The 17,877-nt window shown below is 40.5% G+C and overlaps 1 protein-coding gene across 4 annotated transcripts in view; it reads left to right on the forward strand.

Annotated features, from left to right (window-relative positions):
* Positions 1 to 16,735, forward strand: part of OGDHL (oxoglutarate dehydrogenase L) — a 50,661-nt gene extending 33,926 nt beyond the window's left edge. For all 4 annotated transcript variants that reach the window (XM_041404984.1, XM_041404987.1, XM_041404986.1 and 1 more), the window contains 7 exons: positions 5,012 to 5,190; positions 8,807 to 8,878; positions 9,671 to 9,796; positions 10,417 to 10,489; positions 12,554 to 12,717; positions 13,265 to 13,419; positions 14,118 to 16,735. In XM_041404984.1, coding sequence (XP_041260918.1) covers positions 5,012 to 5,190; positions 8,807 to 8,878; positions 9,671 to 9,796; positions 10,417 to 10,489; positions 12,554 to 12,717; positions 13,265 to 13,419; positions 14,118 to 14,241 — 893 coding nt within the window. In that variant the 3' untranslated portion in view covers positions 14,242 to 16,735. The remainder of the gene's footprint in view (positions 1 to 5,011; positions 5,191 to 8,806; positions 8,879 to 9,670; positions 9,797 to 10,416; positions 10,490 to 12,553; positions 12,718 to 13,264; positions 13,420 to 14,117) is intronic.
* Positions 16,736 to 17,877: the final 1,142 nt, after the last annotated feature.

Here is a 17,877-nt window from a genome sequence, read left to right on the forward strand (position 1 = left end):
TTCCACCTTACCCAGCAAAAGATAGGTGAAAGTTGAATTAATAAAATTCATTCAATACAAGCAATAGGGTAAAATAGGTTTTGTTTGTATGGTGAAAAGAAGAATACCATTTCTGTGCACTTCTGCTTCAGCAGATGGGATGACAGGTTCTCCAAAACTATTATTTACTTTTAATAACTTCTAATTTTCAAGAACTTTAAATCCCTTGCATCCAAGATGCTTCCTAACAGTAAAGGAGATTAAATTGGTACAAATAGTTGATAAGTGATGTGGCTTTTTGTGTGTTTGTTGGGTTGGGTTTTTTTAAACTAAAAATGCCATGTTCTGTGTTGAAGTGATTTTATAATGAAGTTTTCTCTCTCTTGCTGGTATTTATTTAGTGACCTTTTCCAACATCTTTACTCTTGTGTATTGCCTCCATAGAGAGACAGTTTTGGGATAAGCAGCAGTGTGTGAACATGTCTCTTCTAGTTAAAGGCTCTGAGTCAAAGAAGAGCTATCAGAATTTATATTTATTTGGCTGGTAACTTCACTGGGTCTCCTTTTTAATACATGGAAGAACAAGTGAAGGCTTGCAGTTCATGGAATTGGTTCTTCAGGAGAACCAAAACCCCTGAACACTTTATTTTCTCTAACTGCTGTTTCTACTATCTAATTTTGTTAAAATAAGCAGTTTAGAATTAGCAGACTCAAGTGTTTGGTGGCTGTAGGGAGAGTTGTGAGATAATATAAAGGGAAGAAAATGGTGAAAAAGTGTTAGGAATTTATTTATGACTGCGTTAACATGGAGCATCTCAGAAGCATTTTAGGAATTTGCTTAATATCTGTGAGGGAGAGCTAAGTAAAAATGGATTAAACAGCCCAGCATGATATAACTACAGATTATTTCCTTGGCAGGTATATAAGCCAAGAGCTGGTGTCTGTTCAGAGCTGTGAGGTTTGCACAAAGTTATAGTCAAAGTATTTAGGAACACCTGGGGAGCCACTGCTCCATTAAAATGACAGCAAGATTGATTTCACTTAGAAAGAAAACAAAGTCAGTCTTGTTCAGTTGTAGCTCTGACAACTGCTTATGTTTTGCCTACAGGAAGCTCTGGGGTGGGTGTAACCTGGGCATTAAATCAGAGTACTTAACAAACTCTCATAATTTAGAGTATTTAACAATCTCTGATAATTTTGTTTGACATCCGAAGTCTACTATTTTTAGTTATACCCAATTATAATAAATTTAGTTGTGCATCCACTTGCCTTGCTATAATTTTTCCCTTGTACTGAAACTGAATATCTGGAAGTGTAAGTGATGGCCGTGAGAAGTCATTTAAGCCAAAGATGTTTGTCTGAACTTATTTGTTGATTAGGATAGAGGAGAAAAACAAAAGCAACTTACAGATGCTGCATTCTAGCTCTTCAGCATTTTTTAAATACAGATGTTCCATTCTAGCTCTTCAGCATTTTTTAAATACGTGAAAGTATTTCCTGTCTTTCTTTATGGCCCTCAGAATGACTTGTGTAGTGCTGAACCTCTATCCAAGAGGTGAGGTTCTTTGTCAGATTCAATACTGCCTTTGAGAGATCTTGGGTTGGGGCATTCCATACTGGGAGCCTTCAAGGAAAATCAGGCAAGATAGACTTGGAACTAGTGTGTAGTTCAGGAAATTTGTGAACCATGGGACTTGGAGTATATTTTTTTCAAGGGAAAAAGTCAAGTTTTAAGCAAAAGATGAAAGGAAGAAGACAGGTATTAAGGTAAAATTATGACAGACTGTAGCAAACAATGACATCTGTATGGAGTTCTCAGAAGGCATCAGTCTCCCTCTTTAACAGAGTCAGCTACCAGATGGGTGCTAACTTCACCTTAACCTGAGCTGTGTTTGGATTTGTGAAAGGATGCATATCCCTCTGTAGTCCCTGTGCTTAGAATTTTTGTTAAAGATAGCAAAAATCTATCTTTGAGCCTTTCTTCATTCTGACATAGAATCCTTGTACTGATAATCCCTTTTAACCATCAGTTAACATTCATGCCTTAAGTCACTTTAAAATCATATTGAATTAAGTTATGGCTGTAGCCTTACTTACATTAATTGAAAAACAGCTATTCTTATGACAATCATGAAAATGCTGTAGGGAAAAACACAGCACAGTATGCTGTGTAAGCTGCCAATTTGGTTGACAACACTTCTTTCTGTGCCAGAGTGGCAGAAGAACAGTGAGGGAGCACAGCAGGCACTGGACTAATAGAAACAAGCACTTCTGCTAGGTCTGTCATCTAGGGACCTTAATGAACTTCAGCAACTGAAACGTTAACTTTGCAGCCTTAATCAAGTGCTGCATATTTTCCTTCCCTCTGTCTCGTCAGTGTAGAAATTTACCAAACTGCTGTGATGGTTCCTGGTTCCCTGTGCCCTGAGCAGCTGCCTGCTGTTTGGAGCTGGCTGGTTGCTCTCCAACACCCTTTGGGTGTGCAGATTCCTTACCTGACATTCTTTCAAAGTTGTTTTGCTGCCTGGTTGTCTTGGATTTCCTCACAGCTTCAACCTATTCTGTTTTTAGCTCTGTAAGAATTAATCCTTTAAACCCACCATATTGGACAGGATTTAGAGAAATGTTCCATTCTTTTTTCTGCAGATGCAAACAATAAAGTTTGCAAGGTCTCTGCTGTAGTTTTTATTTGATTTTTTTGGGTTTTTTTGGGGTTTGTTTTTTTTTTTTTTTGGTCTGAGGTTGAGCCCTCACGAGGGGCCTGAGTAGGAACCTGCTCCCCTGCAGTTCCATCTCTAGATGTCCCATCTCTAGAACAGTGGAGACTTTCTACTTCAGGTCATGTTCCTGATCTTGACTCTAGTGCCCAAACAATTCCCTTTCAAGAGAACACCCCACCATCTCCTGGGCTGTTTACCTTGCATCTGTCTAGATCTCTCTCCACCAGCACTTTGTTTTTTAAATTTAGCAGTTCAGCTCTCATTCTTTAAGGGATTTTCTCCCCGTGAAGGTAGTAGTACTAATTCTTCACAGACTGCTTAGTCTGTCGAGAGTTAAAGGTATTCCACTGCTACAATCACGATTGGAATAGTTTTAATTTAGTAACTCTCATTGCCATTTCCCTGATGGAAAATTGAGTTCTGGTATATCAAAGATGCTTGTACCACAGACACATATGCCATGAAATAGTAGTCTCAGCAACATTTTTCTCAAAATACTAATCAGAATGTATAGATTACATTGGGATATATTTTCCTAGACATTTTTATAGCTGTCAGAAAGCTTGCAAATGGTATCTGTGTTAAGATCACATTTTTCAATGCAGCTTCACCTAGAACATTTCTAACCTGTAGAAGTTAGTATGAAGTTGTCAACAAGATAGGAAATGAGAAATTATACTCCTTTTTCCATGTGAATTTTAGGGGTGATCTTTCATACATGAAGTAGAATTATGTGTGTGCTGTTACCAAATTTTAAGTATGCACTGAGCTCCATACTCTGAAAAGCACTGTTTGATTATTGATAACTCTTGAGTGGTCAAGATCTCAGTTTGTTCTTCTCTAAAAGCTAGATTTTACCCTTACAGAGAGCAGGCATATGCACAAATAAGTCTTGAACATATTGCATATTTTCTCAACCATGTCACCCCATCAGTGGAAATGGTCTCTTAATGCTTGTGTAAAATTAGAATGGGATTCAAGCCTATCTAGGGAAATCTATTTTTCAGATACCTTTGGGAATATGATTGAAGGAGTTGTGTAAATTTTTCCCTTGTTTTCATTGTGTTAAGAACCATGGAATTACACAAATAAGGAGGCCAGAGATGGAGAAAAGGCTGAAGGAAAGGCTGCTCAGGCAGTCAGGCCAAAGGCAAGGCCAGAAGAAGTCATTCTCTTTGGTAATGACCTGTCATGGGCACTCACAGACAAAGGGCCGTCTGTCTGACTTTGCAGTCTTTTTTTTGGCCTCCAATGTATCAGTTGCCTTTTAGTGGGACTGTGAGCATCTGCTGGAGACATGGATGGACTGTTCAGAGATCAGTAGTCCAAAAGCCAAGTGACTCAAAGGTTTCATGCCATAGGGATGGTAAATGGAAAACTGGGTTGGAATTACCAAGGAGTAGACTATGAAGACCCAAATGTTAGTTCATCTGCTAGGGTAAGCTTCAATGAGAGTACTCCCATATTGGAGTTCTGTATTTGAAACCAGATCATTATATTCTGTGTAAAGCTTCAACATGAAATGTATCTATCAATTGAATATTTATTCTCTGTGTGTATTGAATCAGTTGTGCCTCAGTCAGAACCTCTACACCCAAAGCACTGCTATATAGCTCTGCTTTTTACTGAGAGCTTTAACCTTTTTGGTTATAATCACTCCAAACTATAGGTGAAGAATCTGAGTACAGGTATTCATTCAGCACTCCAGGCTCTGCTATATCAAGGAGTCAAAGGAAAATAGGAAAAAAGATCAAATATTTTAATACTGAAGCAGAAAAAGGGTCCTTAGCCCTGCCTAAGAAAGGATTTTATCCAAGTCCCAGATGTGTTTGCCATGCAGCTGTTATATTCAATTTTTTTGGGAAGATCTGAAGACTAGGACCATGTCTGTAGACTGAAAAATGATGTCACCAGTAATTATCATCTGCATCTGAGAGGGGGAAAGAAAGACAATGTTGTAGAGGGCTGTGGAAATGTCAAAATTAATAAATAACTCTTTAACTGGGCTGTAAGTGCATTTTTACAGGAAGAGATAGTAGTGAGCTCTTAGGAAAGGATTATACTAATGTTGGAGCGGAGGGTGGGAGTTTAGTTTCTTAAAAAAAGTATGATATTGAAGTGTTTGAGGAAAAGCTTGAAGGACTGAAGTCAGGCTTGGAAATAGTACTGTTGAAAACTGCACCATTTATAGTGGGGCTCCAAAAATCCAGTACATGCTCAAATTTTGAATTTGTTTTATTTTTAGTGAGGAATTAATACATTTTTCAGGAAACCTGTTTATTTTCTATTTCTCCTACTTGTTTGCTTGTCAGGTTTTGAGCTTGGCTTCGCTATGGCGAGTCCCAATGCCCTGGTGTGCTGGGAAGCCCAGTTTGGGGACTTTCACAACACGGCTCAGTGTATCATAGACCAGTTCATCAGCTCCGGCCAGGCCAAGTGGGTCCGGCACAACGGGATCGTCCTGCTCCTGCCCCACGGCATGGAAGGAATGGTGAGCGCTGCTGGCTGGCACGTGCCGGAGGGGGTGCTGGCTGCACTGCCTTCCCTGCAGCTGGAAAAGCCAGAGGTGGCTTGGGGATCCCAGGGAGGAAGGCACTGTTAAGCATGTGGGGCTGCCTCAGTGTTACGAGAATTCAGATAGAGTGACTGGTGAAAACCAGAAAACCCTGAGAAATATTTCAGAGCTCTTAGCTTTGTGTCCTTCTTAATGACATGTGCACTTCTCCCATTTTTTTTCCTTTTTTTTTCCTCTCTTTTTTAGTATCTTTCCCTAAGACACTGCCTTCTTTCCCCAGAAAGCTGCATTCTCAGTGTACAATAAGAAAAAAAAACATGTCTTAAGAGTGCTTGCTTGGTTTTATTTTGCATAAAGTATATCTCTGTAAACTCTGCACTAAATTCTCTTGCCATGAGATGATATAAAACAGCTTCAAAACTTCTTCAAAAATCATTGACCTTGGTTAATTTTGATATAATAAGAAATCTTCCTCTTTCTAGAAAGGAAAATGTTTCTACTGGCTGTTGACTGTCTTTTCTTTGGTGGCTAGTAGGAGGAACAAGACAATGTCTTCGAGGGAAAGGGCGTGGGAACACCCTATGTGTAAAGTTACATGAAGTCCATATCAGCAGTGGAATTGTTCTTCAAATATTTTAAATTCTTTTTAAGATTACATGAGCATCATGTCAGGCAAGGTTAATTTTCTCCTTTTCAAATACATTAACCTTCATGAATTGTTGCATGTATGTTTCTAGTTTTCTATTTAAAAAGGCATAGTATGTGCCACAGTGGCAATCTGCATCTGTATAAATGCTTTAGACCTTTTCACTGCAAACTGTGTCATTTCTATTCTCACAAACAATTTAGTTTATTTCCATTCAATTATGATCCTGTCCTAATACACTGGGGTGCATACATATCTTATGAATGGCTTTCCATATCCATTGTGCTTAAAGAATAACAGGTCTGATGCTGTTCACAAGGGTTTTGATAAATTAATTTTTTTAACTGTATCCTGAGGGGACAACCTGAATGAGCCCTCAGCAGGAGGTGTGGTCCTCTGCAGGGAGGCACTCAGCTGAAGGGGCTGGTTCTCTGCTACTTAGAATACATTTAATCTTTCTTTTCCCATAGCCACTTGGCAGAGAAGATTTGCACAAGTCTTCTGAAACATGCTTATTTTGCTACTAGTGTCAGCTGCTTTTGGGATATTTAAGAATCCCACCAGGCTGCTGAAATCTTTTTATCTTCCCAGAGGACCTTTTCATTACCAGAGGACTAGTCTTTCTATAACTACAGTGTTGGGGACAAGATGATTTGGGGAAGGATTCTTAATGGGATATGGATCCCTTCACCTCTAGGTCATGCATTCACAGGCAAGTTGGCTGTGATTGAAAGAGTCTGCGGCCTAATGGCTCCTTGGGGACTCATCTGAAAGTAGCTAATGGATTCAGTATAGGTCTCACTGGATAGGTGGTCACAGCAGAGATAAACCCTACCCCATCCCACGCAGCAGTTGCTGGCAGTCTGATTGGTGGTGTCAGCACAGAAACCGAAGATGGATGTGAACGCTGAGGCTCTGGACTGAGGTTGTTGCTGGGGCAGTGTGTGAGTGATGGGAAAGCCTCACCTGCCTCTCCTGTAATTGTTTGCTGGTAACATCTCTGTTCCCAGTGCACTCTCTGCAGCGTGCTTGTGAAGCACTGGGTTTGTGCTGAGTGTGCCATGCTTGGTGAAGGATTTGATTTACAGCAAACAGATATGAACAGCAGAGGTGCTACAATAAACTGGGCTGCTACTGTGCACCACAGTTTTGTGCAGCTTTGCTCCTTGCTCTCAAGTTCTTTCCTGTCTGTCACCAGATTATTTGGCACCTCAAAAGTGGAGGCAGAATTGAAAGGAGCAGTGACACAAGGCACAGTTCTGGGCTGTTTGTGCTATACCTTTGTTGCCAACAGAATGTTTTTTCCTTTGAATTCCCGTAGTCCATGGAGTCATAGAATGGTTTTTGTGGAAAAGACTGTAAAGACCATCTAGTTCAAACCTGCTCACTCTGGCAGGGAGCCTTTCACTAGACCAGAGGCTGCTCAAAGCCTCATCCAGGCTGGCCTTGAACACTTCCAGGGACAGAGTATCTACAACTGCTCTGAGCAACCTGTGCCAGTGCCTCACCACCTTCACAGCAAAGATCTTCCTTGTATCAAACCTGTAACTGCTCTCTTGCAGCCTCAAGACATTCCCCCTTGTCCTATTGCTACTTGGCCTTGTAAAAAGTAGCTCTCCAGCTTTCTTGCAGGTCCCCTTTAGGTACTGTAAGGTGCTGTAAAATATTTTCCTGGAACTATCTCTTCCCCAGGCTGAACCATCCTGACTCTCTCAGCCTGTCTTCATAGGAGAGGTGCTCCAGTCCTTGGATCACCTTTGTGTCCCTCCGATAGATCTGGAATCCTGCACTTGGAATTAGGAAGGATGATGTGTTCAGTGAAGGGGGACTACCAGTTGTCAGAATAATGACTGATTTTGGAGTTAATGAATTAAGATTTTAATAGAAAAAGTTACTATGAGAGATAGCCATATAAAGAAGGAATCTCTTTATGAACATTATTAGCTTAGGAGACATGGAGAGAGTTGAGAGGTGTAATAGTTTATCTTTGGGTTAAAATCCTTAACAGCTGTGTGCAAAATGAAAACCCTTCCTAAGGGCTCCTGTCACTTGAACAAGCCAAGGCTGTCAACAATAGAAATACATAAAAAAGCACATTGCATTCTCACACTCCTCACAGCTTTCTCTTATCCTTAATAAACAGGCACATGAAAAGGAAAAACAGCAGATTTGCTACATTCCTTATTCCTTATAATTTCTGTGACCAGCATGCATGTTTTGCTAATATAAAATGAAGCTAACAGCATTTGTGCAATTCCAGTAATTGCCATGGGTACTGCTAGTGAGACAGTGGATGGTAGTGTTCAGTAATGACAGAACATAAAATATCTTCTGAGGAGGCAGAAATTAATCAGAGGTTATTCTGGCAGATAATGCATGTGTGTATTTTGGTCCATTTTAGCTAAAGCATTCATCTCAGTATTTGGTCCTGTACTGAACAGTGAACAATAGTAGGGCAGATCCTGTGCCTGCTTTTGTTCCTAATACAGCAAAAGTAGTCAGCAGTTAACACCTGTTTGCTCCTGTTGAGCATGAACAAAAGAGTGAGTAACTGTAGTACTCTGAGGCACCCAGTATTTCTCTTCCTGACATTCCTCGTGCTCCTGTTTGCTCTGCATTAGCAAGGTGATTGTTGTGCCCTCATGGACCCACTGCCTTTCCTCTGGTCTTCATTGTGCAGCTAGTCTGAGGGTAGAAATCACTTGTAGCTGGTAGAAATGTTGGAAATGCATGTGATAATCCAAACTCCTATGAAAACAGAAGATGAGGAGTTCTGTCCTGCTGTGTGTCCTCTCTCCCACTGCTGTTGTTGATGCCTTTGGCTTGGGGGGCAGGTGTGCAGCTGGTGCAGAGGGGACAGGAGGTACTTATGCAGTGAGTGATCTAGACTGATGTCTAACTGCTCATTTGGCTCTTTAACGTTGTATTAAATTATACCTTTACCAGGGTCCAGAGCATTCATCAGCCAGGCCTGAGAGGTTTCTGCAGATGAGCAATGATGATTCTGATGCCTATCCAGTGAGTAGCTTTGTCCTTTTCTTGCTTTTCACATCCCAGAGATTTTTTGTTAGTAGCATCCTTTTAGCTAGATATAGCAGGTTAGGATTTAGCTTCAAGTCTTGGTGTAACTTTAACTTGATCCCAGTAAAAGTAATGGAGGCATGCAGCATTGCTGCTCATTACAAAGCTGAGGTCACATACAGTTAATCTCTGGCAGCATGATCTTTTTATGGCTGTTTATATTGCTGTGTGTACTGCAAATAGATGTCTCTAGCCAATTTCTAAAGGAGGTCAAGTGAGATTACCCTGGCCCTTTGCAGTGGAGCTAAATTGTACTGCTAGGAGCACGAAAATAAGCAACTTCTAATTTTGATTGGGCTAAGACTTTCATAGATTGATAATTCACTTCTACAAATAAAGTACATAGCTCTACAGGATGGGAAAGAGAGTCAAAGCCAACTGTACACTGAAAAAATGAATTATAGTTTAACGTTCTTTCAAAGCGGTTCTATTTGGTTTCTTCCATCTGCTGATATCCTAGTCCTCCTCAGTCTTCTTTCCTGGACTTCCCATCTTTTCTGAATTAATGGAACCTTTTCATGTTAATTTGCATAAATTTTTAGGAAGAAGTAGAAACAGAAAGGAATGATTTGTAGGGGTGCTTCCATAGCCAATAAAACAAGCTCAGCTGAGAGCTGCTAAATAAATAATTTGAGGAAGGGAGTTGGTGAGAGTCAGAAATAGGATGGTTTTCAAGCCTTTTATCTGATCTTTTAGACATTTTTCTAATGCCTTTAATATTTCTCTCAGGAGTTCACTGAGCATTTTGAAGTTTCCCAGCTGTATGATTGCAACTGGATTGTGGTGAATTGTTCAACTCCAGCCAATTACTTTCATGTCCTCCGAAGGCAGATCTTGCTGCCATTCAGAAAGCCGGTAAGGTTATCTGAATGGACTTGATTATTCCAGGTAAATTAGCCATCAAACAAGGAGTGGCCTTTGCATATGACACACTGCTGAAAAGAATGAGGATTTCTGGTGAGAAACCTTAACTGAACACAGGTTGAAGTTGCCAGTTTGATGGAAAGCAGCTCAGCTCTGTTTTGTTATGGCTCTAAAACTTGATTTTCAGCTCAGCTTCCAATGTGGCTATGCAGATCTTCAGATGAGCTTGTCAAGATATTAGTGAGATAGCTTACAGGTTGCAGAACTATCATCTGCATGTCTAATTGCTGGAACTTCAAAGACCCATGATACAACTGTTGAATGTTTTACTGGCTCATAGCCTGTGATTTGATTTTGTTGTCAAAAAAAAAAGCATAAGCAGTGAGTTTTGAGAACCTGTAAAAGGAGTAGGCTACCAAATCATCTGAATATTTTTGAAACTTTCATGTCTTTCAAAACAGGAAAAAAATAATTTACTGTGTTTGCTATTTATACTAATTTATTCTATAGCATATTCACTTTGTGGGTTTTGTGTGCACAGTGTTACAAAAGTTGCATGTGTAATGGAGATAAAGCAGCTCCTGACTCTTGAAAAAATTTCTGTCTTCCAGCTGATTGTTTTGACACCCAAGTCACTGCTGAGGCATCCAGAAGCTAAATCCAGTTTTGATGAAATGGTGTCTGGTAGGTCACCTCAAAGTACTGTGGGGAAATAATTAGCTATACCAAGTTGCATGTCAGACTGTGAAGAACAGAATCTGCTCTGCAGAGTTTTATCTTTCAGCATAATTTCTGTGGAGATGCCATAGTGAGAGCTGGCAGGGACTTCTGCTGAAAAATTTGCTTTCACATATAGATTCTTAGTTTTAACAGGTTTATCTTGTAACCAGCCCTTAATGGAACGTGCATTCCCATCTCTGCAGGGAGTTTCCCCTCAAGAGGCTGCTATGTCCCTCTGCTCTTTTTGTGTTCACATATAAATGTAGTTAGTTGTTCTTTGTACAGCCCATGCCCCCTGCCTCATGACTGAGGGATAGGTTGTCATTACACTGGGCCCATTTGGAAGAATAGTGTGCCCAGTTCTTGTTACAATGCTCTGTTTGGGGCTGCTGTGTCACACCAGTCATCTAAAGTGAGATCAGGGAGTTCAGAGCTGTTGTTGGCATGCCATCAGCACCAGAAGATACACAGTGACTGCAAGGGGAATACCAAACACTGCAGTGGTTTTGTCCTGACTTGCACTGGTTAGACTGTGTTGGAGTGGCATCAGGAAATGCAGTGGCATGTAATGAGTGAGGGATTAAAGTGACTGTTCAGAGTGAGAATGTGGGCATAGGTGTGCTGGTCTGTCTCCAGTTCCAGTGAGGGTCTTGACTGCTGTCAGAAGAGAGCAACTGCTCAGTTTTTTCAAAGCAACTTACCATATTTAAGCACGCTTATACAGTGTATTATCTTATTTTTGTAAGTGTGTAAAATTTTCTTCTCAAGCAAAGGCATTTGCTGTTTTTATTACTGTTTAAAAGCTCTCTAAAATGGGTCAGATTAGAAATTCTGTAGGCTTTGGGATTTGTCACTTTGTCTTAGAAGTCCCCTCTACTTCAGGCTAACCTCAGTAGTGGCCAAACTCCAAATTAACATCGAATTTTGGCATACTTTCATGTTTCTGCTGAAGAGGACAGCACCTAATAAAGCGTTTCTGACTCTCAGCTAACCCTTTTTGCTCTGCTTTAAATAGAAAGCTGAGAGAGAGGAAGATTAACTCCAGCTGACCCAATGAAGCACAGATTCAGTCTTTTTTAATGATGAATTCTGCTGTTCAGTGGGACAGGATAATTCTGATATAAATCAGTTCTTCTTTGATATGTTTGTGCTGTTGCTTTTCTTCCCCAAGATAAATGATTCAAACAGGAGCTTATTCTCCTGGTAAGTGGGTGTGCTGGTTCAGAATAGGAGGTTGAGCTGCTGTCTGCTATCCTGCAGTTGTTTAATGTGGAAATAGTTCTACTCAATCATATATGAGAGCAAAGAAAAGGATCTTTTAGACCATCAAGTCCCTCTTCCAGTATCCCAAGCACATGATACTCCTGGGAGGTGGTAGCAGTGAAGATATGCATCTGAAATTGTAGATGCACATTAGCATTTTAACATATGGCTAAGTTCTGTGCCAATTCTTGCTTTGGTTATTGCTGTTTTAGGTCTCAAACAGAAGTTTAAATCAAATATACAGCAGTAATGTGTGTGCTTGGCTAAATATTTCTGGAGTTGCCAGATTTAGTTGCATTATGGATATGTGCTTTATTTTTATAGAATATTCTGAAATTTGCAAAGTTGTATTAATGTTACATGGTTGAGATAATCTTGGAAAGAAGAAAGAGTATTTCAGGTGATTCTCTGAAAAAAAAACCAACCCAAATTGGAAGCAAAGTTGAGCTGTCCAATCAATTTAAAAGTAAAGATGTAATACACAGCACAAAGCTGAAAAACAGTCTACTATTGATGTGATTCTGTCTATTAAGTGTGATGAAAGACTGGATTCTAGGAAATCTTCTATCTTCTTGAAACAGAACTGCTGAAAGTCACTTTAGCCAAGTCACCAGTGTGAAAAGTAGGACCAAAGAGGCAGGAGAGCCCTTCAATCACTGCAACCTGCTGCTTGCCCAGTAAAAGACTAAAGGACTGTTTCTTGGGATGCTGTATTGAAATGTCAGGTCCACTGAGGGCACTTTTTCTAATTTGTGCTCCAACTAGGTACTACTTTCCAACGTGTGATTCCTGAGAATGGGCCAGCAGCTCAGGCACCACATGAGGTCAAGCGAGTGATTTTCTGCACAGGAAAAGTCTACTATGACCTTGTGAAAGAGAGAAAGAACCAAGACCTGGAGAAACAAGTGGCTATAACCAGACTTGAACAGGTGAGCTCCCTGATCCTCGGAAGACAGGGTGATGGAGTTTCTGTTCATTTAAGCAGACCCCTCCTAGAATGGATGGTGATAGCATTTTTCTAGCACTTAGCATCTTACAAGACATATTCTAATCCTTTGTGGACTTGTGAAGAAGGAACACAACAATAGCATACTGGACAATGAGATCCAGAAAACTTGATCACTTTGTTATGTTGTTCTGGAAAAGTTAAGTTACAATATGATAGCACCTTAATTTTTATATGCAGTCTGCTAGGTTTAAATGTTGTGAATAGTGCACTTTGAAGCTATATTGTCATTCACTGATTAAAGATATGCTACAGGTATTTCACTAAAAAAGCTGTAGGAGTGAAGGTGGTCTGGACTACGATCTACTTCTGTTCATACTAATACAACTATAAAATACTTGTGTATTCATTTCTGAGCATTAAATCAATTAGAGAAACATGAGTCACACTCTCCATGGAAAAGTCATGACTCACCATGGGCTAATACCACATAAGAGAAAGCCTTGACAATTATTACCCTCCTTTTCCAGATCTCACCATTCCCCTTTGACTTGCTGAAAGAAGAACTTGATAAGTATCCAGCTGCTGATCTAGTCTGGTGTCAGGAGGAGCACAAAAACAGTGGATATTACGATTATGTCAGACCTCGTTTCCGCACTATTGTGAACCGCACTCGACCCATCTGGTATGAGACTTTAAACAACTGCTCTGTCTCCTGGGCTGATGTTTGCTTTTAAATTTGGTTGGGGTTGTTTATGGGTATTTATGGGTAAGTCAAATTCTTCACAAATCAAAACCTCTGAGTCTGGGTTCTTGGGTGAAGGAGGGAAAAATCTAGACTACTATTTCTCAAATATAAGATGCACATATTTCTCCTCCTTGTAGATCTAAAAGAAGATCAGTAGCAACTAGGTCTGTATTTATTGCTACTTAGCCCAGCACTTAGCTCTCTTTTGTCTAAGATTCTGTCATTTTAAGAATTTCATTCCAGATGTTAGGTTTCTGCAGGAAACAGCTGTTGTAAGAGCTCAGTCCGGGCATTTATTTTAGATTATTGACTCTCAGATCTGCCTGTCTCAAAGGAATGAGAGTCTTCATTGCCAAAAGCAAGTTACCTAATTATGAGACAGTGTACCTGGCTGTTCTGGGAGGGATGGGAAGAAGACACAGCTTAGCAATGATGGGAGGAAAGAGAGGGAAGCTGACCAGAAGGTATAACTTGGTACAACTTAGATTGATTTTTATTTTAAAAAGATTGATGACTAAATATCCAAACCTGCCAAGCTGACTTGAATGCATTAAGCAGCATGTTCTCATGCTTGTTATTGTCAAAATAGTGTCTCTTCTCACCTCATTGTCTGCCCAATTCTTTTTGTCATGAAGGTATGTTGGCCGAGAGCCTGCTGCTGCCGCTGCCACAGGCAACAAGAACACGCATCTGGTGTCACTCAGAAGGTTCTTGGATACAGCTTTCAACCTGGAGGCCTTTGAGGGAAAGACATTCTAACTGCAGGGCCCCCACCTGTCTCTGACTGGTAGTCCCTCAAAACACTGCATCCAAAAGGAAAGTGGGGAGAATTCTGGAAATTATGTATTTTTGCTTTACCAAATAAAAGGATCCAGCAGCTGACTTCATTATTCTGTACCTTGCTGCCCAGTTTGTAAGGAAAAAACAATTCCAGCTTATCTTCCACCATTTTTTGTCACTTGTCTATTTAAATTGGGACCTCTTTGACACAAGAAGCTTCTCCTATCCCAAGATGCAATGTGTGCTTGGTGAGGCTCATATCTCAGTCTGTGGGCACTGTCTAATTACTGTAAGTAAGTAGAGCAGGCATGGACAGCATCATAGTTATGCACACAAGAGTCATTACCACCAGGAAAAGAAATTACATATTTCTGTCTATATATTAGAGATGAGTAATGAAACTGAAAAGCAGAGTTGGAAGATGACTTTGGTGGAGAAATGTACCAGCTGTGTTTGTTGGAAGGAGATGGTGAGGTAACCTGGAGATGTGAGGAGGAGGTTGGAAACAGGGAGTCACTTTACAAAGTTGTTCAACTGGGGATAACAGAAAGTAGCATAAACCCCTTAGATATGAGGCCAAGAAGGGCAGAAGTAAAAGGGACCAAGACAAGGTTGTTTGGGGATACTTGAAGAGGGAAGAAGTGTACATGAGACCACAGCTGACTGAGCAGTGGGTGATCACCAGGAGAATTTGGCATCAAAGGACTTCAAAAGTAAGAGGTACTCCTGCTCCCTGGGCTGCCTGCTTTGATGCTGTGTGGTATTAGGGAACTGTGGGGTCCTGTAAACATCCTTGTTTTGGATGAACAGTCTTTCCCTCACCATACTACTAAGATATGCTTTTCCTTGACCACTACAAGATGGTGTTTGGATGCGAAATGTCTATTTTTGTAACAAGCAGTTGGTTTTCTGCTTTGTCCAGTGCTATTCTCTACCTCACATCTCCTTGCTGATATTAACTTAGCTCTGAAGTAGCTATGTCTGATTTATTCACCCTTTTTTTTAGAGGAAGGTGGGCAAGCAGCAGCTGCTGATTTACCAAAGGCACGTGCTGTGGTTTTGCACAAGTAGTGATTGGTTTTTTTTTTGGTCCCTTACATTTATCTGTCAATTAGGATCTCAATTGCCATGTACTTTTAGGATGGACATAAAAGTGAACAACCTCAAGAGCTGGTCTGTGTCAGAGGGCTGATGTTTCTCTTGCTGGGAAGTAGTGCTTGGCTTCTGGGGAGGCACTGCATGGCAGGGTGGTCTGAGAACCATTGCTAGTGCTTCCTCCATAGTGCTAGAAGGCAGGTGAGCCCAGCTTTCCTCTCCCCTCTTGATGTAAGAACTGGTATTGTCAGAAGTCCTGTTCCCTCTGCCCCAGGAGAGCTTGGCTCTGGGTGGACCTTGTGACTGCAGGTTTCTGCAGCACTAACCTGTGTAGTGGCAGGAGCCTTTTTGCCTTCTTTGTACTGGCTGGCAGAGGGAATGGTGAGGTGAGCAATGGTGGGGTGCAGAGGGATGGCCACGCCTGTGCTGGGCTGGGAGCTGGAAGCAGCTGCACACAGGCCCTGTGCCCCAGCAGTGCCCTCAGGGTCAGACTGGATGTCCTGAGCAGCTACCTGGAGACAGCATAACAAGTGACTGGAAAACACAAAGATGAGGCTTCAGCCCATCTCCACCTCCCTGTCCTGAGCGTGCTCCTTGGACATGCTTTTGCTCTGGGAGTATGTTTTGCCCTGCTGCTGCTGCTGTATGGACTGTGACGAAAAAGCTTCTTGTCTCATCAAAATAAAAAGCTGTATTTAAAAACTTTACCTATGATCAGGTACTACCTACCCAAGCAGGTTTCCAAAAAGGCCTGTGTGCCTTGTATTGTCCTTTCATTTGGCTTGGATACACTGTGATGGTGAAAAAACAATCCTTCTGTCAGAGCAAAGAATTGATGTGGTAAGGTACTTACCATGGAATCCAGAACTGAACTTGTCTAATGTTTGTGAAACTCTGTAGCATCCTTTAAAATCAGGCTGGTTGCCCTGGGCTTTTTCTCTCACTGAAGCATTTAAGCTAATTCAGTCTCTGAAAACCTAATGAACTTGGAAAGTACTGCAGTTGACAGCCACAAATGTTGTTTCCTATCCCTTTCTATAGCTCAAATCATTAAGCTGATAGACAGTAACCATCACCCAAAGTATTTTAATGCTTTTATGAATGCTTGTTTCTGTAGCAAGAATTGAGTGCAGCTAAATATTCTGGCTCTGTTTATTGTATTCTCAGTTTGCATAAAACAGCGCTGCATGAAATATGATAAATGCACTTTTGCCACAGTATATGCAGAGGTAAAAAACAAAATTAACATAGAAATATAAATGGTAAATGACAGATTTTCACTCTCATTGTGTATCATAGATTGTGGCATAATACTTGCATAAAAATTCCATCAAAGATGCAAAAAAACTCAATAAAATAAAAGTACATAAGAAGAAAATTCTCTGTTACGGCTGTTCTTTTTGACAATTTCTCCTTTGAGTAGGGACATTAACATCCTATTTGTAAAAGTGTTAGGACAGCTCATTTTTCTGTTTCCTATTTGTTTCCTCAATGTTGGGTTATTTAAACATAAAAGTGGTGAGGTAGACAGCATTTGGACTAGCAAAAGAAAATGATTCAAAACCATTGAGTGAAAATTGACAATAACATTGAGGTTATATTAGAACATTTTATCATTTGATAATTATTTGAAATAACACATTAATGCATTTTTATTTCAAGAAGGGTTTTGAAAATACTGGAACTAGATGGAATTAATATCCCTTATTTCTAAACATTGTAAGTAATTTCTCTAAACATGTTGTGTCTTCAGCTTTGAGATGGTATATGAATAAAAGATTCATCTTTGTATAATGTTTGACAAGGACTGAAGTATTATATAGATTTCTTGTGAAAAAAGTTGGCACGGAAATTCAAATGACAGCTTTGCAATTTGGAAGAAACAGCAAATGTGAGAGTGAGTTGACTTCATCTACTTGGGGACACGCCATGCTGTGCATGCCCACAGCAGCAAGATTTGCTAAGATAATCAGCTTCTGTCACTGTTCTTCATTCCTGACAGACAGCAGGAGTGTGCTTGATGGCAACCTTTGCTCTGCCCATGGCAAAGTCAGAGTCTGTGCTAGAGGAGGAACCTGTTCTCCAGAAGAAAACCCATTCTGTTTGTTCCAGGAGGTAAAAATTAATGTATGAGACTAGACAAAAGCCAGGAATGTGTGTGCATTGTTTGAACTGAGTAGATGAAAGTGTGTGCCTTGGGAGGTGTTGTCTGTTTCTTTTCTTTAAGTATCCCTTGCTAGAATCTCTGGCTGCTGTTCCAAGAGCTCTGGGTAGCTCCTACCTGGGTGCACAACCAGCAGATGTGCTGCCTCTGATAAAGAGTTTGGAATACCCACTGCTGCTAAGAATAACAACAAAATGAAAGCTTGAGAACCTCTACTCTATGTTTTCACACATGCAAATATATATATGTGTGTGTGTGTGTGTATCTCTCCTTTTAATTGCTGTTGGCATAGATGATGTCAAACATTGTTTAAAACATGAAACAGAGGCACACTCAATACTTACATAAGCCAGAAT

The sequence above is a fragment of the Onychostruthus taczanowskii genome, unplaced genomic scaffold (genome assembly GCF_017590055.1).
Source record: "Onychostruthus taczanowskii isolate IOZ18803 unplaced genomic scaffold, ASM1759005v1 scaffold22, whole genome shotgun sequence".
Classification (NCBI taxonomy): Eukaryota; Metazoa; Chordata; class Aves; order Passeriformes; family Passeridae; genus Onychostruthus; species Onychostruthus taczanowskii.